The 26,718-nt window shown below is 28.9% G+C and overlaps 1 protein-coding gene across 2 annotated transcripts in view; it reads left to right on the top strand.

Moving 5' to 3' along the window:
* Window positions 1–26,718, top strand: part of LOC136977614 (uncharacterized) — a 68,420-nt gene that overhangs the window by 37,016 nt on the left and 4,686 nt on the right. Inside the window, exons 6-11 of one of the 2 annotated variants that reach the window (XM_067273151.1) lie at window positions 277–552; window positions 8,161–8,262; window positions 9,075–9,179; window positions 10,973–11,104; window positions 11,293–11,382; window positions 16,846–16,947. In XM_067273151.1, the coding sequence (XP_067129252.1) occupies window positions 277–552; window positions 8,161–8,262; window positions 9,075–9,179; window positions 10,973–11,104; window positions 11,293–11,382; window positions 16,846–16,947 (807 nt within the window). The remainder of the gene's footprint in view (window positions 1–276; window positions 553–8,160; window positions 8,263–9,074; window positions 9,180–10,972; window positions 11,105–11,292; window positions 11,383–16,845; window positions 16,948–26,718) is intronic. The other variant, XM_067273157.1, reaches the window with a different exon arrangement.

Here is a 26,718-nt window from a genome sequence, read left to right as displayed (position 1 = left end):
AATGGTTTTTTTTTTTCTGGACTTTTTCATCATTTTAACTTTTTCCCTTGGTTATCTTTATGAGAAACCAGTAAAAGAATTTTGGTAATGGCAATATTTAATATTTTTCTTCACTTATTTTTACACCCTAGTAGAAAAGATGGAAAGGAATATGAAAGCAAGAATTTTTTCTTTGTATATTTGTAATATTTTTTTAAAAAATTAAAAATTGTCAGCCAACTTTTAAAATTTTTACTTTACAGTAGTTTTTCACTATATATAATTTTAATATTTCAGACTTCACCAACTTGTCTATTGCCACCACAAGCTTACTCGGGTTCTAATCCCATACCACCACCACGAACATCATATGGACCGCAACCACCAACATCATATGGACAGCAGCCATACCCTACCCAACCAGGTGTACCTTATCAAACTAATCCGTATGGAGCACCACCTTTACCACCTGGAAGTAATCCATATGGTACTCCGCCTGTCCCACCAGGAAGCAGTCATTATGGTCCTTCTCCTTATGGAGTACCACCTGGAGGTTATTCTAGTGGATATCCAGTAAGTAATGCTATCAGTACTTAATATCATATTTTTCTTTTTTATACCTTAATAAATAAAACAGAATTGCTGTAAATCAGAAATGAATTATTGTTTGTATTTGATAATTAAATTTTACAAAACACAAACTAATAAATCAATTTTAATTCTACATCCAAAACATAAATTATGAATTGTGTAATGCAGTTTTATATTAGATTGAATATTTATGTACATTTTTCTTCAAATTTTTTTTTTTCATTAAATGTCTGTCTGGTTTAATTATATAGTGTTCTTGGTTAACATGCTTTCATTTAATAAAATGTATTAAAACAAAAACAATATCTTCAGGAAGATTGTTAGGATATTCTCCATGCAGCATCTTATTAACTTTTGTATTATATTTTTTTAAGCCTGTTATAAATATAACATTTCTCTTCATAATATTAAATAGTAATTGAAACAAAATATTTTTTATTCAAATTTTTAAAATTAATGAATTGTTTGTTTTTTTTACATGTGATTTACAACATAATTTGTTAGTTACAAGTCCTTAAAATTTAAAGCAAATTACATATAGTTGTTCAGAAGATTTATAGTTTGTTAGATTCATTTATCCAAAACTAGAGGTAATGTTTTAAAAGCTAATCAAATTATTTGTTCTAAATTTTCCTTTTGTGATTCTTGAAAATATCTTAAACAAGAAACCAAATAAATTGGATAAACAAAAATTTAAATAATTCAAAATAAAACCTATGTAATCTAATATTTTATTACAACAAGCATTTTTTCATTATTTTTAAATGTCCATCTTTTGGTTTTAGTACATCAATTATTTTTAATCCTTGGCACTCCTTAGATGCCCAATGGCAATATTGATAATGTAATAAAATTTCACTAGTACCATTACAATGACATTGATTATACATACCATAAATCCACCGTTGTCACTAGAGACATGCATGTGTTTTATAACTTTACAGGTGATGCTACAGAATTGCATGGTTTATATATTGTGAGTGTACACTGGGATATATACAATGATATAAATAGCAATGCCAGAAGACTGATACATGCTAAGGCAACATTGATGAACATCAAGTTTTCTCTAGCCTCAGTGGTGACATTGTCTACATCACGGCTACTTGTGCTACAATGACTATTATATGTAAATGTGTGAGCGCAAATTGTTATACAAGTTCTACTCACACTTATTAATACTGGAGTGGAAGTATCGCACCAAACCTTCTTACTTACTAAACAATTCTTCAGTAATTATCTTGATAATGACTAATGTTTTCAATCCTTCAGCTGGATCATCTTCAGGCTGAACATAAATGTTGCATTTTAAAAATGTTCTGTTAAATGAATGTGTGTCTAGGTTAAATCTGCTGCATGATGTCATTGTTATAAACTGAAGGATTGAAAACATTAGTTGTGATCAAGATAATAAGCTACTGTGGAATTGTTTAGAAGGTACTACAAAGAAGGTTTGGTGGTGTTACACAAGTTTTTCTTTCATAAAAAAATAGAAAAACTTCTTGGTTTTTTTTTTTTTTTTTAAATCAAACTTATCATAATTTGAATGTAAGTAATTAAGATTCTGAGAGCTGTAGTGATTTAATGACATGATAGTGTGGGAAAAAAGCAAAATAAAAGTTGTTGAAAGTGCTGCTAATAATGTAGGAAGTGCTTCTGATGATCATCATAAAGAACGGAATATTACAGAAAATGAGAATATTGCACAAACTAAAGTTTATGTTAGTGCCGAAAGTAGAGACCATAAATTTTCTTCAGTTCTGTAATCATTGTTTTTTCAAAACATTTTTTATAGATCAACTGGTTGAGGGTACAGAATTTTTTTATATATATAAAAAAACTGTTGAAATTGAAGAAACTAACTAAGAACTTTATTTGCAGAAATCCAATGATATGGAATGAAATGAATGCCATGCTTTTATTGTAATCATCCTCAATATGGATACAGTGCTCTTGGCAAACATGCAAAAATATTAGTCATCTAAACACAGTAATAGAATTTTTTTTTCTTATCAGTCGTATTTATGAGGAATAGATTTAACCAAATATATTTTTGATCCCGTGTTTGAAAACACTTTATTCTAAGAGCCAAGATACCAAAGCTCATATACAATAAGCAAGCTTTTTTTTATTATGTAAACTTTAAATTTTTATATTATTTTACAATTGTACAAAATATTTGTAGGGGCCGTCCATAAATTAAGGTATTTTGGGTGGGTGGGGTCAAGGTTTCTTACGACTTCTTACTCAGGTAGAGGGGTAATAGATCTTGTATTATGTAATATTCTTATTTTTATTTTTTTGATCTCATTGAGTGGTGGAGTTTTGAATTTGGCTTCAATTTGGCAGTTTCTATTTGTTCTAAATAGAAACCGCTCATACTAACACCATCTTGTGTGATGTGATAGAATAATAACGCTAGCAGACTCATGCTCTACACATTTTTTATCATGGGAGAAAGGTCATGTGGTGGTTCCTTTTTTTTTATTAGAATAAGTGCACCACTCCTATATAGGGGGTGTATAACACTAAAAATGCATAAACCAAAATGCATGATACAAAGTAAACATAAAATTAGTATTTGGCTTTTAGTGAAAACTAAAATGTAAAAGTAGAAAGTCTTTTCCTCCATGTTTTTTGAACATAATTGTAAAAAGCATCACAGTGGCTTCTGAACAAGCTTATTGAGTGGACATGGCCACTCGAAACTAAGCGTAAAGATTTCTAATTTCAGAATAAGTCTATCTTGATCGTAAATTGGACAATGATAGATCATATGGTCTACGGTGTCTAGGTTTTCTGAAGAGCAAAAGCAAGAGGCAGTTTCTGCCCAATTATACATTCCCAGGTAGTTGCTAAAATTACCATGATCAGTAAGTAGTTGAGCAATAGCAAATGTTAAATCTCTAAGTGGTGATGAGAACCTGCATTCAACACTAGGAAAATAGTCTTGTTATTCTACCAGTTTTACTGCCATTCAACCATTGTTGATTCCACTTTTGCATAGCGTTGTCATGAATATAATTTTTAAGGCTGCTACGTGAAAGAGGGATGTGAGTGTAGTCCAAAGTCTGTGTCCTTTGCAGCTGACTTAGCCTCAAAGTCGGCTTTTTCATTTCCTAGTATGCCAGTATGGCCAGGAACAAACATAAAAGTTATCTTATTTACAAGATTTTTAATATGGTGCTGGATATATGTGATTTTATTGCTATTGCAATTGGGATTTAATAGAGCTTTTAGGACAGACTGAGATTCACTGTAAATGTTGATAGACAGTTTTGTTTGGTAGTGAAGTGGCCCAATGAACAGCTTGGTAGATGGCATCTTTCAGCTTGATAGATGGAGGTATGGGGGGATATCTGTACATTCTAACATATTTTTGCCAAAAATATGTCAGTTTGGAGGAAGATACAGATACTTGAGCCGACATGAAAGGGGCTTTTGGACCCATCTGTGTAGATATTAATGTCTGCATGGTTATCCGTGAGAGGAAGCAGATGACACCAAATGTACCCTGGGGATAACCTTGTTTACAGGGTGATGATCAGAGATAGGATAATTGCAATGTGAGAGCATTTGAACAGCCATAGATAGGAGTAGAGACTGTTGTTGAGCCTTGATATTTGTAGTTCTGATGTAGTAGTTTAGAACCTTTTCTACAATATATAGTGGCAAAGGAAGGAGCTCTGCTAGAATCAGAGGAGCTTTAGTAGAAACAGTTCTGCAGCATTTTGAAATTCTGATGGCAAACTGTCTTTGAAGAGAGAGTAATTTACTTGCTACTGAATTTTTACTAGTTACATGACCCCAGCTAGAGGCTGTGTAATGTAGCATTGGTTGAATTGCCCCATTGTATAGAGTTTTACAAGCTTTTATGATTTAGTCCCCAGGTGCACCTAGCACATTTTAGCAGCATGTAGTTTATTTTCTTGGCCTTAGCCAAGATGTAATCAATATGGCAATGGAATGTGGTTTCTCTCTATTCTCTCTTGTTTTATTTTGTATGATGTTTGTTTACACATGCACTAGCTAGTCAATCTGTCAATTTTTTGCGTCCTTTTGTGAAAATTAAAATTGATAAAAAAATGAATATTATGACGTTGATTAATGATGATGATGATAAAAAGATTGCTAATAATTAAAAAAAAATTATTTATTCGAATTCATTAAATTTTTATATTTTTAAATTTGTTCATAGTCTTTTATAATAATAGTACATATTAATTAACTAATTAATAATTATATATTTTGACTTAAGGTTTTTAGGGTTTCATAAAGTTTTTTTTGTTAAAATCTCTCTATAAAATCATGCCTAAATATTACATAAGATGGGGAGGAGGATCAAAAAAAATATTAGTTTCTTACACAGGTGGGTAGGGGTTTAGAATGGCCAAAATTGCCCTTATGTAATTTATGGACAGCCCCATAGATGAATCTACAGTAAAGTTCAAAGAATTATTTAGCTTTGTCACTTAGAATTCTAATAAACCCATGGAATAGGGAATATAGGATATGTATATATTATTTTTCTATATTATTGGTAATAGTATTTCAGAAAATCTTATTAGACCATATTTGCCTGTAAGTACCAGAATTCCATTACATTTATATCAAAGATACAATATCCTTCTTCAATAGGAATCTTATCTAATATGCATACATAGGTTGCCTGGAAAGTTTTGTCCACTAAGCTTGCTTTTTAGTCTTTCAAAATACTTTTCATCACATTTGATGCATCTTGCCATATACCAAAATCAGTCATCAAACCAGCCCTCCCACTTTTATTCTGGAAGGTCAGTGCATTTTTGATCCCATATTGCCAGAAGCTCATAACTGGAAAAACACCTTCCTTTGAGATTTTTTTACTTCTGGAAATAAGCCAAAGTGATGGAGCAAGATCTGGACTGTATGGAGGATGATCCAAAACAGTTAGGAAAGGTAATTGTATCTTTTGACTTGTGCACTGGAGCATTATTATGGTGAAGGAGCGATGTGTCAGCTAGGATCTTGGTTAGATGTTCCAGAGTCATTGAATGACTTTTGGAAAACATGTTTGGATGTACCAGGAACTAGTGACTGTATTCTTTTTCTAGTATGACACATTCCATAATATCATGTTTTCCAAAGAATGCATCAATCATTCACTTTTTTGTTTAACATGATTTTTGAACCTCTAATGGAGTTTTACACCTTCTAAGAGCCAATCTTTGCTCTGAGATTTTGTTAGCATGTAATAATACAACCAAGTTCCTTTACCTGTTATAATGCTGCTAACATCTTTGGATGTCTCGACTCAGTGGTTTTTCTATTCTACCCTATTGTTTCTGCTCCTTCGACAGTGAGAAAGCAAACAAATCTTCCTTAATCCTAGGTGCTTGTGTGGAATGTCATGAACAGATAATGCACTAATGTGTAATAGTTTCAAGTAGGTGAGCTGCTTGTCTTTACTGATAAGTTTCTCTATAGCAACTATAATTTCTGACATCAATATTGTTGCTGACTAATCTGAGTGTGGGTTGTCTTCCATACTAAAATCATCATATTTCAAGCTGTTTACAGTATATCATCACATAATGGTCTTCAAGGAAGGACAGTGTTTCCACAAAAACATTTCTGCAAAACACTCAACTTTACTGAGATTGCATAGAAAATTATAATGGATAATTGTATATTTGGTTTTTGTCCCATATTCCTCACTGCATGCTTGGAAAGTACTGGAAACAGGAACTTGACTTGGACCTTACTTTCCCTTATTTTTCATGCTCTTTTGATTGGTAAAAAACTCATTTTGCTACAACCAATAGATGTTCAAGACAACTTTTCAAACAACCTATGTACTAATAGATAATAACCAGTATAATTTTAGTATACTTTTAGCTGAAGAATTGATAAAAATGAAATGCCATTTGATTTGATACTATACAAACCAACAGAAAAGGTGTTCTAATTTCTATAAAAGCAAAATTTTCAAACAAAAATACTGTTGTATAAAGGAAATATAATGTTGTTAGCTTGGAAAGAAAAGAAGATTGTCACACTATTGAATACTAGGAAACATGCAGGAATAACATTTATCAGGAGAATTTTGAGGTGTAGAAATAATTATTAATAAGTCATACCTCCACACTATTTCCAGCAAACAGTTTAATAAAATTTAATGAAACAAGCATTTTCAGCTATATTAAGTATCCTGCTTCAGATTTTAAGTTTAAAATCAAACATCTAAATAGTATAGAAATTTGGAACATTGTCAATGTTTTTATGACATCATTATTTTCAAAGTTTATTGAAATTATACATTATAGCCTTGATGTTCATGGACATCAATGTTTGGAAATTCGATCATTCGTGATTGGACATTTATGCACCAAGATTTCAATTTTCGTGAAAGGTTTTAACCCTTTGGGAAATGGGAGATTATGTACTACTGTAAATTGGAGTTTGAATCTGCACAGACTGGATGTTCAAGCAAATACAATGCTAAAAGGTCACTGCTCTCACTCATTTGTATGGTCTGTCATAAGTTACATTACTATTTTATTTATTTTTTCTTTTGGCTTAGGTAAAATTACTTTTGCAGCACTATAAACCATTGCAAAGTAGGCTATATTTATTTAATAAAACCATTCATTTTTCTGAAATTTTTTTAAAACAGCAGTAATACATAGTCTTGGTACAAATTTAACATTGAAAATGGAACTCAAAGTTTGAGAATTTGATGATCAAGAAGGATTACTTGGTCCCAATTATTCACAAACATGAGGATCAGTGTATTTTGAAAGTAATGACTTTATAAAAACATTGACAATGTTCCAAATTTGTATTCTACTTAGATGTTTAATTTCAGACTGTTAAATCCTGAAGCAAGCCACTTAAAGTAGCTAAAACCATTTATTAAATTTTAACTGTTTGCTGGAAATAGTGTGGAAAGTATGACATTATTAGTAGGTTCCAACTGACCACATAAAGAATAATAATGATCAGAAAACTAATAAAGCTCTCAACTGTTGATTTCATGGCAACATTAATTGGATTGATCAATATATCCCACCAACATAGAATTTGACAAATACTTTTGAACTGCTTTACAGTTCTACTTTGCCTTTCAGTCCATTAACTTGTAAAACAAATGTTTTGAGATCATTCATGTAAAATATTTAGATTGCAATTTTTGATCTAGTATTGAGTCAAAAGCAAGGTTGAGGCAGAAGTTTTAAACGCGAAAACGTGTACGTCAGATGTTCAGCATCACTTTCCTGTAAGTGGTGCTGAACGTCTGATGTACATATTTTCACGTTTAAAACTTCTGCCTCATCGTCGTTATTAATAATTTTAAAAAAGTTGAAGAATTTAAGTTTAGGTATTTAGATTCAAAAAATATCTTGGAGTTGAGTCATTCATAATAATAATTTTGGGTGCAAAGGGTTAAAATACAACAGCAACAAAATTAAGCCTAAATTAAGCACTTATTTTTAATTGAAAATACCTGTCAATTTTTTATTTAAACTTTTTAATAAAAATTAGTATTATACATTTTTTAATAATGTATTCTTAAGTTGGCACTCAATATTTTCTATATAATTTTAATAGCATGGTTCAAAACAATCTGGTGGTTTAGGAAGTTTACTTCCATCTGGTTTAGCTGCTGGCCTGGGAGCACTTGCTGGATCATCATTGTTAGGGAAAGGAAAGGTAAGAAAATGTTAACAATATTAGTTTTTTAAATCAGGTGAACATAATTAAAATATTATAACTGTGTTTTTATTTCAGTTATGCAGTTAAAATTCTGTAAGACTATTTGAAATGATTTTTCAAGTTAATATGTAGATTCATAAAAATATTTAGTGAAAAAGTGTTTATCAAATAATGCAAATTAATTTCAATATTTTATTATTAAGGTATGGTAAATTTCATTAAAACAAATGTTTGTGAATTGAACGATGATTAGAAATAACAAATTTTGTTTCTGATGTGGCTGTTGCCTGTAAGATTTATAATAATTTTTATTAATCATTATAAATATCTTATCATGATAATATTGTATCAGTTTTACTATTTATAGGAATTACTATTGAAGAAAATTTTAATTTTTTGCTAAAGAATTGTATGAAACTTAAATTGAAGTGTTTCATTGATTTCTTAAAATTGCAACATCTCATAATACAAGTGAAAGTATCATCATTCATCTTAAAATATGGCATAATTAAACAGTAGGTAGAAAGTTCAGTTACATATTATGTAAAACATTGTATTATTTCCTGTATTATTGATCATTTTAGTTTTGATGTTTCTTTTTGATTTTAATTCATTCATAGAAATGTTTCTCATTAACAAAGGGAATCATCAATCAATTATTAATGTTTTTAAGTTTTTTTGTTTTGTTTTGCTTTTATTCTTGTATGAAAGTATTGAGTATCTGAAGAATGTTTTGAAGAAACTGCTTTTGTTTAAATATAATTTTAATTTAGAATTTCAGTCTCTTATCTTCAAATTGTAATTATTAGCAAGATTCAGATAAAAAGGAAACTAGCACTTTAACAACTGAAGCTCTAAAAACTGGAATAGGATTGTTAGCAGAGGCTGCTGCTGTTTCTGCAGCAGAGCCTAAAGTAAGTAATTACTGTTTTTATTTGTATCCTTAATGCATTTTATCACTTAAATTCTAAGTTTCCAAAACAACATTAAAATCATACTTTAAAATATTTCTTTACATATGCATTAAATTTTGAATTTTTTTTCGGGAAGTGAAATTAAATATATTGAATTTTAAGCAAAATAGCATATATTCATTGTTAAAATAATGCTAATTTGAGAATGTCCATGTTTTCTTACATAATTGTCGATTTTATTTATTTAAGAAATTTGAATATTTAGTTTATTTTGGACACTGGAATATTTTTTGAAGTTAAAAAGAGAATTTATATTCATTTGATTAATCTGTAATGGATTTTACTGATATTTCTAAATTATAAGTTACTTCAAGAATTATCAACTGAATCATGCTAATATTTAAACTTCTTAATGAAAGAATAAAAACCTATTTATACATTAAATTTAAATTAATTGACTTATAAAAATTCAAAAACGAAAAATAATTATATAGAATTTTTAACTCTACATTTTATCTGATTGTTGCAATACATACTACACAGTAGATTTGTATAGTTGTAAATTTGAAATAATAATATATTAAACTTTATTTTGAAAAGTATGATAATGTGAATGACTAAAAGTAGTTTAATTTAATGGAATAATTTATTATGTAAAAACTTCTGATTTTAAAAAATGTTAAAATTTGTTCTGCATTTTTGTTCTTTTAACAATTTATATTTTTCACCCCCTTTTTTTAAAGTTTCAATGTAGTTGAAAATATCATTATTTAAGTCATACTAGGTAAAATGTTGTTATAAACATTTTCATTTATAAAGTTTGATTCGATTGCTTCTTTGCACGACTATTTATTAGACCAGTTTACAATGTTGAACTTTTTGTCTTGATGTAAACATAACTTAATGTTTGTGCGTGTATTATATATACATGCATGTACACACGTATGTATGTACGTGTATATGGAGCATTTATGCATATATACAGTACATATAAAACGTGCAGTTTTCAAAAATAGACAAATGTCATTCAAGATATTATGAATTTATATATTATTGTTTTAATTAAAAGTTTTTGATGTATAGATTTAATAATTGTTCAGTTATTTAATCCGGAAATAGAAAGAAAATTGCTATAAATTTTAAATATAAGGAATACCATGAAACAATGCAAATTAAAGTTGGACAGCCTAAAGTGGCCAGTAGCAGAACTCCCTAAGCATGCATTAATACCTATGTTTTAAATTATACTTATGTAAAGAAATATAAACATGCTTTTTAGTAATTAGATAAGATAGAAATGAATATTGTCATCATTTAATATTAAATCTAAGTTTATTTTTTAAAATCACTTAAACAACAACAAAATTATAAATTAGAAAATGTACATCCAATTTATAAATATTTTATAATGAACTTACTATATTTACGATGTAAATTCTGTTCAAAAATAAATTAATAATAAATTTAGTCATTATTATTATTTATATTACTGAAATTATCCAAAAATTGAAATATTATCATACATAATCAAAGATTGAAGCACAAAGACCTGAAGTGGTTTGTTTGTTATGAAATGATGATAATGGCAAAGAGCTAAATTAGTTTTAAAATGTAATAATGATATCATAATTATGTAATTTCAATATTAATTGAAATAATTTTATTTTAATTACAAAAGTTGAATATTATTATCAGTATAATAAATTCTTAAATATCTGAAATTACTTCAAATATGACTTAAAATTCTTATGAAAAAAAAACATTGTTTTTATTTGAGTAATGTTGTTCAATAGGAAAGGGAAAAAATGGGAGATAATCAAAGACACAATGGGAAGGGAAAAGACAGCAGTGCAGCAGATGCTGCCCTAGCTGTCGGGGTAGAAATATTGACAAATGCTGCTGTATCTTCAATGACAAAATCAAAAGTAAGTATTTTTAGCTTTTTAGAAGATTTGTCTCTATTGCATTTGACCTAAATTCATTTATCAAAATATTTTTCTTTTTGCTCATTGTTAATCTTTTAGATTCATTTAAGAAATATAGTAACATTTTCATTTCATATGAATTAACATTTTGAAATTATTCATGTTTTTTTCATGGAATTATATTTTAGCCTAAGAATAAAAATGAACAACTGTCTAATTTTGCTGCTGGCATTGGAAAATTAACTGAGGCAGCAGTTGTATCAGCGACTGAACAGAAAGTAAGTGTCCAATGCAGTAGCAAAGTCTTTCCATCTTAACTTGATAGTCCTTAATTTTTAATTAGTTTGAGTTTTTTTTTTAATAGAAGTGTTAATTATTTTTTCCATATTTCATAACTTTCATATCACTGATGTTGTAATATGTAATGTCTTTAGAAGAAAATTTTGAAGTTAGTTAATAATAGATTTTGGCAATTTTCTGAAATTGAACATTTAAATTCTATCTGTCTAATCATTTAAACTATTCTATACATACACACCAATATATTTCTTGTTGTTCATTCTTTATATTGGAAGTGCTAATTCAAATTGTTCTTTTGATGAAAACATTTTCCATACCATAGCATTATCTCTGCCAAAATTTCTTAGAAAACAATTTTGAAAATTTGTGTAAATCACATTGGTATCTATTTAAAACCAATATTGGCCATCCAGATTAAACTTCTTTTCATCACTAAAGATGACTTGGGAAGGATTAAATGGATTAGGAAAGTAATTGATGAGTAGTTCCTATTAAAATATATAGAAAACTTATGAGTTTTTAATCACAATTCACATTCTCAGCTTATTTTTGCTACAGTTTGCTTAATAACATTGTATTGGATCGGATTTTTCAAATAATTTTGAATTATGATCCCTGCTCATCTAATCCTTTTTCAAAATTTTCTTCTTAGCAATCACTTTCATAAAATGCTCTAATCTAACCATGTTTGAATTGTCAGCTTTGTACCACATGGCATTAGTAGATGAAGTTTTTGCCAGTATTTGAGCTTGGCCATTTAGCACTGACATGCAAATTACAGCATATTTGAATATCTAATACATACTTTTCTAGACTGTGGTTTTAGGTGTCAGAATTTTTATATTCAATTCTAAATTAATAAAAAATTACTTTGGAAGCAATTATTTGCCCAGAAAGTTTTTCATTGTTCATTTTGGAAATGGTTTTATGAGAAACACTATAGATTGTATGTTTTCCTTGAATATTATCAAAATGTCATTTGTATCTTTTGGTGTCATCATTTCATGCAATTTTATATACTTAAACTTGTCAAAGTTTTCACTTTCATTTTTTTTTATAGTACTCTTACACTGTTTCAAATATGGGTAGATTAATGCTGGCATTTCTCTTGCATAATAGAAGAGAAGCATTGTGAAACAGTTTTGAAGGAAGAGGATTAACAGAAGAGTGAATCAAATGAGCTGTTTAAGAAAATTTGTCTAGATAGTTCTGCATAATTTGTAATATTACCTGTCTAGTTTGCAGGAGTTGAGATTTTAATTGCCAGATTTTTTACTTCTAAATTAATCATTCATTTCTAACTATTAAATCTAGTATAAAATGACATTTAACTTTTTGTGAAAAATTATATTCATTAATTATTGGGTAAAAATAAGATGGAGGCTTAATTGCCAATCTATAGCCAAATTACTTAATAATTAGCTTTAAATAGCTTAAATGTACTTTATATTGTAAAATTTGGAAATTTTTTAATAGATACTTGATTTATGCTAATGTCTGCCCTAAACTGATAAAATCTTTGGTCACGAACCTAGGTTTATAATAAATTTCATGTTCGTTTTTGAATATTTCAATAAGTCTGTAAATGGTCTAAATAATAATTTTAAAATACTTAAGATTTATACTTTAAAGTTTATGGTTCCTTAAATTCATTCTATTTCTCTTTAAATTTCTTACAAAGTTAGTACTATTAAATTTTTTCAAGTATATTTTCCACTATAAATTATATTTTATGCTAAAATAACTGATTAAAATCTTAAATAGTACTTAGTTTTTTTTAACAATTTGTTTAATTTATCAAAAATGATTTGCACAAACATGCCTAACTATGTTATCATTTTGTAAAGTGCTTATTTAAAAAGAATTTTGAACATATGATTTAAGAGCATTCTATAATTTAAAATATGATATTTAAAACTTCATAATAAATACATTTTATGTAAATAAAATTAGTTTATTAATTTGTTTTTTTGTTTTGTAAAGGATGGAATTAAGACTTTAATTTCAAAACTTGAATTTTAAAATAAAATTTGATTTCTTATAATATCAGTCACCTCAGTAACCTTAAAAATTATGAAAGTTTTCAAACAGCTTGACTAGGGTTTTTCAAATGGGATCCTGGGGATCCCGGCTGTTTTTTAACCCAGGAAATTCTTCTCATCCTGGGAAATCTCACAAATTTCTTAAAAGTTAACACAAAAAAAGAAAGAGTGAAGGTTGAAGAAATTTTGCAAATAGAAAGTATAATTAACTCATAAACTATCAAAATACATTTGTATTTATTAATTTTAAGCCCACTTATAAGAAGCAAAAATTTTAAAAATGTAATGACATCTCACAGATTGTCAATAATCAATATATATTTGTGGCAGGACTCTGAAAATTCTTTACTTGTCAGAATCTGTAATATCTTAAATAATTGTGCTGATGCTGTCTTAATTTAAACTATGCCTAGTAGCTTCAATAACTGCATTATGTCAGGTTGTGCAAATTGGACAAGGCTAGAAATGAGTACAAAGTCTGCAAGTATGACGTTTTTCTTCATAAATCTGATTATTCAAGCCAAACAAACTGCCAAATTATTGGGCTATAAGCTTAATATTGCTATTAAAGCAGCCAAGGTAGACAAATCAAGAATACTAGAGAGCAAAAGAAGTACTGCAACACATCATGAAAACAAACTAGAAATCTTCGACGCTACAGGTGAAAAAACACATAACATCTGATTTCTCTTAAATGCATTAAACACGATTCCACCCACATCAATTGAATTTGAAAGAGCATCTTCAGTAGCAGGACTTTTCATTATTAAAATAATAATCAGATTGAGTGATCAAAGTATTGACCATCTTTGGTTTTCAAAATCTTATAAAAATTTACAGTATTTTGTATTATGTTTTATTTAAAAAAATAAACTTAGATCAAACTTCTAACTTGAATGTAAAGTTTATTTTTTCTTTAAATTTTCAACTCAATTCAAAGGCAATTTTTTTGTGAGTAGTTTCCAACAAACTTTAATAAATTTTTTTCTATTTGTGAAAATTTCTACGTAATTCAAAGGTAATTTTAATATATATTTTACAGAGCATTATTATTATTATGATTGGAGGTTGCAGAATGTATTAAATTACTTTTAAAAATGAAAAATAATTATATCATTTGATTTCAAGATATTTTTATATTTTAAAAGTAGTTAATTATATCCCGGGATTCTGGAACAGTTCACTTTTTCCTGAAATCCCAGGACAAGCAAAAGACCAGGAAATGAACCCTAAGCTTGACTGTCCTGCTTCAGGTCAGTTATACATGTTCTGTTTAGAATGTTTGTTCTATTGCATTATTCATTTGGATTATACATTATATTTTTGGATTCCTCATCTCAATTAATGGAAAATAGCAAAGTTTAATTAAAATCTACGGATGGATTTTGAGAACGAATACGATTCTTTAAGCATCTGTAAACTCTGCTACACTCCGCCTCAATTAACATCCCATGAGTTAATTGAGTTAACCCCAAAAAAGATTATTATAATATCATAAAAAAACTTTCCAAGCATATGATAACAAATCTGTATCTCATGTGTTAATGCACTCTCTCCAAGGCTATTTTAACTATCTCTAACATCTCTAAAAATTTAGCTTGTTCTCTAGAACACTTTTTAATCAATGCTGCTTGCTCTAATTTAGCTTCAATTCTTAGTCCTGAGGTATATATGGATAGCACTGTTGTTTGTTTTTCTCTTTCAATATCATATTTGTGTACTTTAATCCTTCTTCTAAGAGAACTATATGTGGCTCCAATGTAAATTAAATCCTTGTCAAATATTTCATCTTTTAATGGTATGCTATAAACTCCAGGAGCTCTGATGCTATCTATGATACGTGTATCTTTATCATTTTGCAGCATTTGGTATATAGTACTGCCTCTTTTGTAAGCCATCCCTGCTCCTCCATTATGTGTAATTTCTTTGTATATTGGTTTCTCTTATTTTTGTGCTAAATGTTCTACAAGTTTTATCAAGTACCCATGTGCCATCACTATTCTTTGTGCTTAAGCTCACATTAATTGGATGAGGAATCCAAATTGTATTCTCCATGCTAGTTCAATGGATAAATGCCCTCTTAACTAGTGTTCTAAATGCCACTTTTATTCCAGTACTACCTTTAAAACAATGATCTAAACATTCGTTGTTTTTAAGATAAGACTCAAATAAAACTAATGTTACTGAGGTGATTAATGTTTACATTTTTTCAGTTTTGATTTTGTTTTTCTTATAATAGTTTGCATTTGTTATAAAGTTGTGTGATTGATTAATTAAATGTTGATTCTAAATATCTGTATATATGTTACCGGCAAAACCTGATTTTACGCCAAACTAGTTTGGCCTAGGCAAAACTAGTTTGGTGTAAAATCGGGTTTTGCCGGTAACATATATGTTTAGTCACCATCTTGCATTATGGTTAATTTATTTGTTGCTTATCTTTAGTCTAAATTACATATCTATATTTTTAATTTGTCAGACTATAGCTTGATAATGAATTTAGTTTCATCATTTGATTAATAATAGATAACTTGAGCTTGGTTTCTTATTCACTATAAAATTGTTTTGTATTATTGAAAACATCTTAATAGTCCCTCAATTATTTGATGTAACTTCATAAAAATTAAGTAGGTTAAAATACTTGCAAAGCTAAAAATAATTGTAATGAATAATAACTATTTAATTGTAATAGAATTTTTTAGAATGTTTAATTTTTATGATTCTTCTCACAGTTGTATCCAATATGATAGTTGAGAAGAACGACTAGATAAATGATAACCCAATGACACGTGGATTTTTTTTGTTTTTTCCCTAGACAATTGAAACAAGTCAGATTTAAGGATAAACTTGATATTTTAAAGTTATTCTCAATGTTATTTGATAATAATTGGAATTGTGTATAAATATCTGTTAAATTCTTTTCAAATTTAAGTCTACTTTATCTGCTATCTTGATTTGTTGTTGTTTTTGATATTCACAAATATCTTTTTTTAAATGTCATAGTATATACTTACATTAAATCATATATTTCACAAACATTACACTATTGTGTGTATTTATGAAAATAATTAATCAGAAAATCTTTATTTAAACCCTTTTACTAAACTTTAGATTAAAGCATGAAGTGTAAATAAAATGTTTTAAGTGCTTGGTTTAATTCTGAATTAATTGCATGAAAATAATTAAAGTATTAATAACTTTACAAAATTTAATATGAATTGTTTTAAGGAATGTTTTGTATATTTTTTATTAATTTTACACTAATTAAACAGTGTTCTAATAGAAAATGGCAGTGCATGATATAGGCCTAGTATGACTTAGGAGTTAAAAATTTAAAACTTAATCTGCTTTTCTCTAATTATGAATTTTTTTTCTTCTTTTGACATTACTGTCTTCTAGCTTCACGGATCTAAAGAACATAGTAATATAACTTCTTTAGCCCTTGCATCAGGGGTTGGATTGTTAGCAGATGCTGCAGCTTCTTCACTTTCTAGTTCAATAGTAAGTAATTATTTTAGGCATGCATGAAAAATAGATTGGAAAAACATTTGGTAGATTTGAAATGATGCTGAAAATAGTATTTATCATATAATTATTATACTAATGTTACTAGATCAAAATTTTTTGCAAAATCTTGTTGTGAAACCCTTCATTAAGATTTCACAAGAAGATTATAGATTGTACTCATCTATAACCTATTATCCATTTTCTAATATATTGTCTTTTATAATATGATGCTGAAAGAGAGTAGCTACTACTAATAACATATTGCATTATTAATAAGGTTAACTTATTAAGCAATAATTTAGGATTTCATACTAAAGATATATTTCAGTATAATATGAAAGATGTTTTCATTTTAGAATAATGAATAAATATTTTTTATGCTGCTAGATGAAAAGAACTATTAAATAAGTAATCTTTTTTGATTTGTAATTTGTTTTGATTTGTTATTCTAAAATTAATGGTAAGTATTTCACTTCCTATTGATGATTTTAGAAACTAGATTACATGAATAATTAAAGAAATCTGGAAAAAATGCTAAGTTGTATTCAAATCAATAATCTGTCAATGCAGTAACAAGCATCTTCCACTTCCCTACATAAAAGCTTCTTCCAAGCTGATTATCAAATGGAAAACTTTTTGTATAATGCTGCTTACATAGTTGAAATTAGGATGGCCTAGTATATTGTTTACATTGCCTCAAAATCGTATACAGTGAAAACTGCTTAGGTGACCACCTACATTTGACGGGCACCTGTCAAAACAGGCAAAAATTTCTGGCACAGAATAGTTTATACATAGTCTTCGTATAAGTTACCCGTATTAAACGACCACCTGTGTAACGCGACTGTGAGCATAGATTCTTGGTCCAAAAGAACATACAACAATTGTAATAAGCGACCACTTCTGGGAATATCTGGTCTAAACTCTTGTTTGAACCCACCTCGGGCACTTCTCCCACCCTTGAAATTAGGTGCAGGTGTTAATGAATTAGTCTAGCAACAAAGGAAATTCATTTCAGTTTGTTTGAAATTGTCTGAAAATGAAAGAAATGCAGTGTTAGAAGATTGTGTAAAAGTTATCAGAGAAAGTGAAAATGGTTTATCACAACAGCAATTAGCAGCAAAATTTAACTGTGGGAAAATGAAATTTATTTTACCGTAGACCTACAGTATTTTCTTCAGGGGTATAAATTATTGTACATGATACAATTAATTGGCTGATCTCATCATTTGATAAAATTTATTTGTTTTTTATGCTCATATACAGTATGTGTGTGATAAATAGTTTCTGTATCAACCTACCTTATTTCCATGATATTTTTAGAAAAATAATATCCAAGTAATTTTCACACACAAAATATTCAAAAACAATAAATGCATTAAATGCAAAAATCAGTTTTACAGGCAAGTTTCTGATTCTGCAATTTGTCATTGGACAATTGCAGAAATGTAATGAAATCGTATTATCAGAAAAACAATAAAATCGTTTATTATTAATTAATAATTTTTCTTATTGTACTTAAGAAAATATTAAATATTAAAAAAATACAGTATTTTTAAAGTGAAAATAAGATTAAACTAACCAAAACCAAAGTAATGGAGCGATACGATGTGCTTGTATATCGATGATGTAATACATGTAACTGAGGAGTGAATGAAAAGAACCAAGTTGAATTAATTAAGTCAGGAAAAAAAGAAAGTTGCATTATAATCGAGGAAATGTGAATACTGTATTCATTTTTAAAATAGTGGTATTAAATCAGTCTTATAAAATCACGACGATTTCTGTTAATCCAGTTATCCGATGAGAATAAAATACAATACCAATATAGTTGTATCGTTGAAAAAATTTGCTTATTTTTGCTCATCTTGAGTTTTGCTTAGTAGAAATGGCTAAAAAGTGCATAAAATACATATGGAAATACAGTATTATAGCACCACCTGTCTAAAAGACTACTTTTTGAAGGAACTGTGGGTGGTCGCCATAGACGGGTTTTACTGTATTTTGAATAACTTGTTGACAGTGATATCTAAAATGATCATAAAAGCAATCTTTGTTGCAGTTGAACAGTCTTAAGTTGTAGATAGGATAATTGGATCAGCAGCTACATAACATTTGATTGTTCTGAACATACCCATTGTTTACCATATAGTTACTTTTTTTGTTTGCTTTTTTAAAGAATTCTAGTTACTTTTTCAGCTATTTTCAGTCTTATCTGCTACTTGGAACCCTGTAATACTATATTATTTAGTGCAATTAAAACTTTTTTTAACTGACTAGCTTAATTTAGACTTCTTGGAATGATATCGGTAGCAAAAATATGGACTAACTACTTTACTGTTTTGTTTTCATTTTAATGTGTAAATTTTTAAAATTTTGTTTTTAATGATTTTGTTTAAATTCTTTATTTTGCATGCATTTTTTTTTAAATTTTGATTCTAAATTACCTATTGCAAATTGATAAATTTACATTTTATACTTCAAAAACAAATTTTTAAGATAATTTTAATGTTTTAAAACTGAAATGGTAACAATATTTTAACGAAAGCTTTATTGAGTGAATTAGCTTTTAAATTTTAATATAGTTATTTTCTTTGGTTTTTATTATTTATGATATGATGATGCAATTTGAAAGAAAAATGAGTTATAAAAATAGCAATTCTAAGCAATGAATTATTAGTTTTATATTTGATAAATTTTAATTTAGTTTTAATTTAGAAAATAACTGATGTGTAATTATATATGACTTCATTAATAGAATAAACTTGTTTTATTTAATTAGGTTGCCACATTAGAATACAAAATTTGTGCATAGATAATACTGCCATAAGATATTTATCACAATGTAATATATCATTTTTATAATAATAATTGCATTTATTAATATTAGTTTCATTTATTATATCATTTTTATTTAATTTTCTTAAAATTGGTATTATATTAATATATTTCAGTGGTTCTCAACTGACTTACTGTAGAAGGCTGGTGTGCTACAAATTTCTTTTGAGGAATGCCACAAAATTTTTAAAAAATTTGCTAAAAAAGTAGAAAAAACACAAATATTAAAATTCCTTTATTTTATATAAAAAGTGCTGATCTTCAATATCATGTTTTTCATTTATACACAGGCATTTCTGATGTGACACTGACTCATTGGTGTGCTATCAAAAATTGTCACTAGCTCAAAAACAGGTTAAGAACCATTGATGCATTGCATATTATATTGTTCATGTATCTTAATTTATAGTTAGTACTTTTTGAAGTTTTAAAACCTCTTAAATTTAATGCATTTATCTCAAATTTTATGTTTTCAAATGTTAGAAATAATTATTATACTTATAATATAAAAATTTATCACTATATGGGTAGGTATAAATTTTTCACTTCTAGAATTCTATAAGTGTTGCAGTAAATTGATTTTCTATTTACCAATACATTAGGGGTAATGTAATTATTATTAAATACATTGGTTTTTTTTTACTATCTTAACAATTGACAACCTCATTTAGTTTTTAATATTTAAAACAAATATATATAATTTAAATTCAAATTCTAGTTGTTGTTAAAAACATTTTACTTAAGATAATTAGGAAGTTTATAATAATTATAATTAAAATTATTAATATCAATCATAAAATACTCATATATATATTTTACAAAACAACTACTACTACTGACTACTACTACTATTACTGCTTACTAATAATACTACTACTACTATTAATATTGTTACTAATAAATAAATCAAACCATTGCTTAATTCAAGTAGCCAATACTTTTAACACAATAAGTCCACAATAGTGGGTCATAAAATATTACCCTGGGCCATGATCTATTAAAAAAAATGGCACAAATGATGGCTATTTAATATAATTTTTTCTGCATTGTTGAACGTTTTTTCCTCAATTTTTTGGAATGTTGCAAAATTGGAATGTGGCCTGAATGATTTTTTTCCTGATCATGTTATGCCATTTTGTGCCATTTTGTATGCTCATCAGAATGTACTACAGAAACTTTTATTTTGGTACTTACATGCATCAGCACAAGTATCAGGTCAGTTTATAAGTTTGTGCGTATTTTTATCTACAAAAAAAGCAGCAAAAAATTTTAAATAAATTTTATTTCAATCTATAATGTATTGTGGCCGTGCGCCTTATCTATAATATATAAAAGTGAATGTATGTCTGTGTGTGTGTGTGTGTGTTTGTCCTTCATGCATTACCACACCATTTATCCGATTGTCACGAAACTTCGGGAAGTTGTTTAATACACTCCCGCGAAGGTTTCTGGCATATGTGAAGACCACCATTTCCCCCTTTCAAAAATATATTTATATATGGATTAAGGCTTTTATGTCCAACAGATGGCGCTAACTTCCAACGACCTAAGTTTGCTTTTCTGTGAGAACGGACTAAAGCAGATCATTTTCTATCTATCTATATAAATAAAATATAACGTTTGTTTGTTCCTACCGATTCCTTTGAAATTTTGACACAACGTTGCATTCAAATACGCACGTGTTTTTATATAATATACATGTCGAAATTCCCCCTACTGGGGGGAGATGATTGGGATTAAGGCTTACCGTGAAGAACTTGGCTTCTATTATACTATTTTAGATGCGGTTTTTGATTGCGTTTTAATAGGGTACGTCAAGAGAATGTACACTAAGAAGGGATTTTTTGAAATTCTCTCCACGGGGGAAATGTTATACATTTATAATAGATACATTTTGAGCCACAACAACGCGTGGCCGGGTCAGCTAGTTTTGTATATTTTTGTATATATTACTCTTAGTATTTAGTCCATTTTCTTCCTCTTCGTTAGTTCTTTTGTCCATCTTTTTCTAGAAACTTCTGTCTTCCCTAACCCTTCCCTGTTCAAATGGGGGTGACCTAATTAGAATACAAAGAAGAGGTGGTAGCCTGGGGGCTAAGTGGAGGAGGAGAGGTCACTTTTTGACTGAGACGTCGAAGGGACAGGACGTATTGTGAAGACCTCCAGGTTGTTCTAGCATCAACTGGAGGACAAAGGACAGTAAGCCTAAGCCAACGTTCGTGAGAAATCCGAAGTATATTCTGATGTAGGAACTTCGAAAAACTTTATTGGGAGGATTGGAGAGACGTCCAAAATCAACAACACTGAAAATTATCAATCTAGTATTCGCAACCATCACCCCAAGATCGTCGACACTTTGGGTACCCATTCTTTTCTATCATACTTCCAACTATCCTATTGTCTATCTTTTCTTCCCTATCTTTTTTAGTCATATAAGTAGTTTTAAGTAATTAGTCTTAGTCCTTATATTTTGTAACGCGCTGAATATTCTTTTGTCGCGAGGTCGCATAACGATCCTATCCGAGCATCTGCCGGAATTATATGTGGAAAGGGTTATTATTGTAAAAACAAGGAGTGTCGGAAGTGTAAAGGAATCCTGCAAAGTAAATAAACACGGGTGACGAGAACATAATTTTGTGTTATATTCCATTGTGAATCACTCACCACGTGCATATCCTACAGTATTCATCATTATTTTGTACAATTTTCTTGTCATCTTGATGGTAGCTTTTTAATCCCGTCTTCGTAAAATGATTTTGGTTTTGAATCAAAATATTCAGAAATAGCCTTTTTTACATTGTTCTCATCTTCAAAAGTTTTCCCTTTTAAAAAATTCTGCAAACTGCGAAAAAGATGATAATCACTGGGAGCAATATCTGGCGAATATGGTGGATGAGGTAAAATTTCCAAGTTGTAGCTTTCAAGTTTCTGTACAGTTATTTTTGCAGCGTGTGGTCTGGCATTGTTATGCTGCAAGAGAACCTGCTTTCTGTTCACTAACAACAGTAGATTTTTTTTCAATTTTTCATTTAAATGCTCTAATTGCTCACAATACATTTGAGCTGTAATTGTTTGATTAGGTTCTAACAGCTCAAAGTGAATTACACCTGACATATCCCACCAAACAGACAAAAGAATTTTTTTTGGATGCAACCCACCTTTTGCAGTCTGTTTTGGCTGCTTGTCGCGATCCATCCATGTCTTTTTCTCATCACATTATTATAGAGGATCCATTTTTCGTTTCCAGTAACCAGCCTACCAAGAAAAGGTTCTAAAGCAATACGGGATAAAAGAGACGTGCAAATGTTTACACGTTGTTGTTGGTTAGCTATTGACAGTTCGTGTGGTATCCATTTTCCTAGCTTTGAAACTTTTCCGATTTGTTGTAGGTGTCTATGAACAGTTCCGTGGGATGAATTTAAACATTCCACAATTTCATCAACTGTTAAAGATGGTTCTGCTTCAACTAGTGCAGAGAGAGCATCATCATCAAAGTCAACGGGTCTTCCAGTACGAGCCTTATTCTCCACACTAAAATCATTGTTTCTAAATTTTTCAAACCACTTCTGCGCAGTCTTGCACTAATTACAATTTGAGTATGTACAGTATTTATTTTTTTGGCTGCATTTGTAGCATTCTCACCACTTAAAAATAAAAAGTATAAAACATGTCTTTTATATTCATCGATTACTTCCATTTTAACGAAAATAAACAACTGAAATGTTCACAATTCTGAACAGTATTATATGAATGAGATCCAATTTAACACTTCAGTGTAAAAATTATCACATTAGACTGACATTTTTAACAGCAAAACAAGATTATTCTCAAGGTCATAAAAATGCACATGGACTTATGGACTGACCTGATAATATTGAACTACTTATACTACCAACAATAATATTGCTTATTGTCCTTTTATTTTAGTTTTCCCAAAGTATCTGTTGGGCATTCATGTGATAATTTATAATTGACATAATTACATTTTTCTATCATGATCCTGTCAACGTCAGATTGGATTATTTATATATAATTCAATTTTGTATTATTTTTCTCATAATGAGTGTAATTTTTTTTTAGGTTTAATATCTTTTTATAAAGAATTTTCTATTTAAATGTAAAATATTTCATTTAACAGTTTATTAAACTTAAAATAGCTATGAATTAATTTCCATGAAATTTTTATTTGGTAAAAAAATAATGAAATTGAATATAGGCATACCCAATTATTCAAATGTAAATTAATACTGTATTTACTTGCATATAAGATGAGGTTTTTATCCATTTTTCATTGTTTCAATAACCTAGGTCATCCTATATGTGCAAGCGAAGGATTCTTTTCGTTTTTGTATAATTTTTCTAAACTGTGTAGCGTGGTGCCTTGTATAACGTACGCCTCGAATAACGGACACTGCGAACAACGGACTTTCTGTTTGGCCATTACGTGACTCGAGCAATGGACTGGCTGTGAACAACGGACTTTCTGTTTGGCCATTACGTGACTCGAGCAATGGACTGGCTGTGAACAACGGACTTTCTGGCATAATTAGTGACTGCTCGATGGGTGCGTTCTTTAATAGCGGTCGCTCTGCGTCTCTGCTACTATGGGAATGCGCTGCTGTTTGTAGGCATTTAGGAGCGACGGTGAAAGAAAGAAAGATAGTGGTGCCCGCACTATCGATAGTATCGTGATGGAGGAATCTATAAATCTAAAATATGAGCTTTTAAAGGCAAAAGAAGGGTCCCAATTGTAAAATTTAATTATAAAATGGATTATTTGTTGAAAGAGCATTCAAAATAGCCACGAAAAAAATTCGTAAAGACACTTACATCACCGCGTGCGCTAACTCGCGCTTTCACAATTTCTGAATTTTCATTCATAAAACCACATAATGGACCCGGAAAGGAAATTATCTGAGCCATGGAGGACGCCATGTTGCTTTCCACAATAAACTACTGCTACAAGCGGCCATTTTTGCCGTTCGACAGCATGCACTCCCGCCAGAATTTAGGAACGCGTTCCGCAGGAATTTTTAAACAGATGTCGCTCGCAAAGAGTTACACAGAGGAATAAAAGAACGCACCCCATGTTCATTTTTTTATGACACAGTACGGTTATTTTATGCTGCGGAACAAATTAGATGTTTTAACATGTATTTCTATGGGAAAATGCGTTTCGTATATTGGACATTTCACTTAACGAATGTGCACTTGGAACGGATTAAGTACATTATATGAAGGCACCACTGTATTTGCATTTTTCCATTCGGATTTGTACCTTCTTGTGTTTAAAAACAAAAGTATTTTATCTGGGTTGTTTGAATCATTCTTGTGTATTGTCAGGACTAAAGATGAATAGCAATAGGAAAAGCAAAGCTTTTGAATTGAATTCCAAAATTACACAGGAGCCTGATACAAGTTTTAATTCATTCTGACGTGAAAACAGATGATTATTTAGATATCAGAATTTAAAGAAACTCATAAGTGTAATCAATGAAGAGTGAATTTAACTGTTAAGAATTTGCAAAAAAGGTTCCTGATTGTCCAGCTTTGCATGAACAAATTATGTTGTCAATTTTACAGATTTTTGCAGGACAATGTGTGCATTTACATGCATTTGATATTTTACTTGTAATTAAATGAAATAAAATTAGAGTTGTATTAATAAATTATGTTGATCTTTAAAGCCACACCTCATCCTATATGGGAGATTGTCTTATATGCAAGTAAATACGGTATATACCTAAAAAAATTATGGTATTTGGAATTCTGAATGAGAAGTATTTTCCTTATTTTTTTTTATAGAAAAACTTCTAACTTTTTACTGGGCCATCCATCCCAATTATCCAACAAATTTTCTCTGACACCATAAAAACACCTATTTACTTAATCAACTCATGACTTGTGTTATTAATATCACAAATTTCAATTATCTTGTTATCTTACTCTTTAATGACCATATTGATCATAGTGTTTATTAATGTTTGTAAGCAAAAATGCAAGGAATAAACTTGTACAGTAACCTTATTAGAAATTTTATACAACTGTTTTTATTAATATGTAGTACACAAAATTAAAATGTTAATAATAACATAACTTATATTATTATTAAAATTTACTCTGTAAAAACAGAACAAAATGAAAACAAACAAATCAGGTAGTGAACTTGCTGTAATGAGCTGTTAACAATAAGCTTGTATGAAAGATTGTGATAAAAATTACAACTGCATAACAGTTATAGAACAGACAACAACAATAAAAGGAATGAAAACTGATGAAACAAGTTGCTTGCTACTTCCCAAATTTACTAGCATAATTTTTAAATTTTTCACAAATGTAATTTGAAGAAATCTGTGATTGGATTATTTGATTGATATTATGTTGGTATTAAATACCATCTTTCATTGTAGTGGGATTTCAGATACAGGAAGCTTGAATATTAGAATATGACTGTACTAATATGATTGGAATTTCTAAATATGGTAACTTTTAATATCTTTTGATAAAAACAAGATTCCCCCCCCCTTTAAAGTTATCTTTTACATAGCAATTCTTAAATAAATTTAAGAATATTTAATTTATAATAACTGCATAACTTCTATTTTTAATAACTGTGTAACTATTTCAAGCTGTTTAAATTGTATTTTAATTTGAATTATAATTAAATTTGGTATCAGAGGGACTGGAAAGCATTGTTGTTTTTTTTTAGTATCGATATTTGCTTTTGTTTAATACTGCACTCTGTTCTTTTCCATCAAGTTTGTTAATTGTCACATACCCATACACATTTTTTTTTCTTAAATTTTCTGTAAATAAACAAATATTGGTTATCCCATTTAAAAATGAACACTAATCATCCAATGAACAACATATTTTTCAATGTATTATCTTTTTAAAATTCATAAACATACCATTACCACAAAAAAA

This window comes from Centruroides vittatus, unplaced genomic scaffold, assembly GCF_030686945.1.
Source record: "Centruroides vittatus isolate TY-2023 unplaced genomic scaffold, ASM3068694v2 contig_1114, whole genome shotgun sequence".
NCBI classification, from domain to species: Eukaryota; Metazoa; Arthropoda; class Arachnida; order Scorpiones; family Buthidae; genus Centruroides; species Centruroides vittatus.
This window is presented reverse-complemented; position numbering and strand designations above follow the sequence as displayed.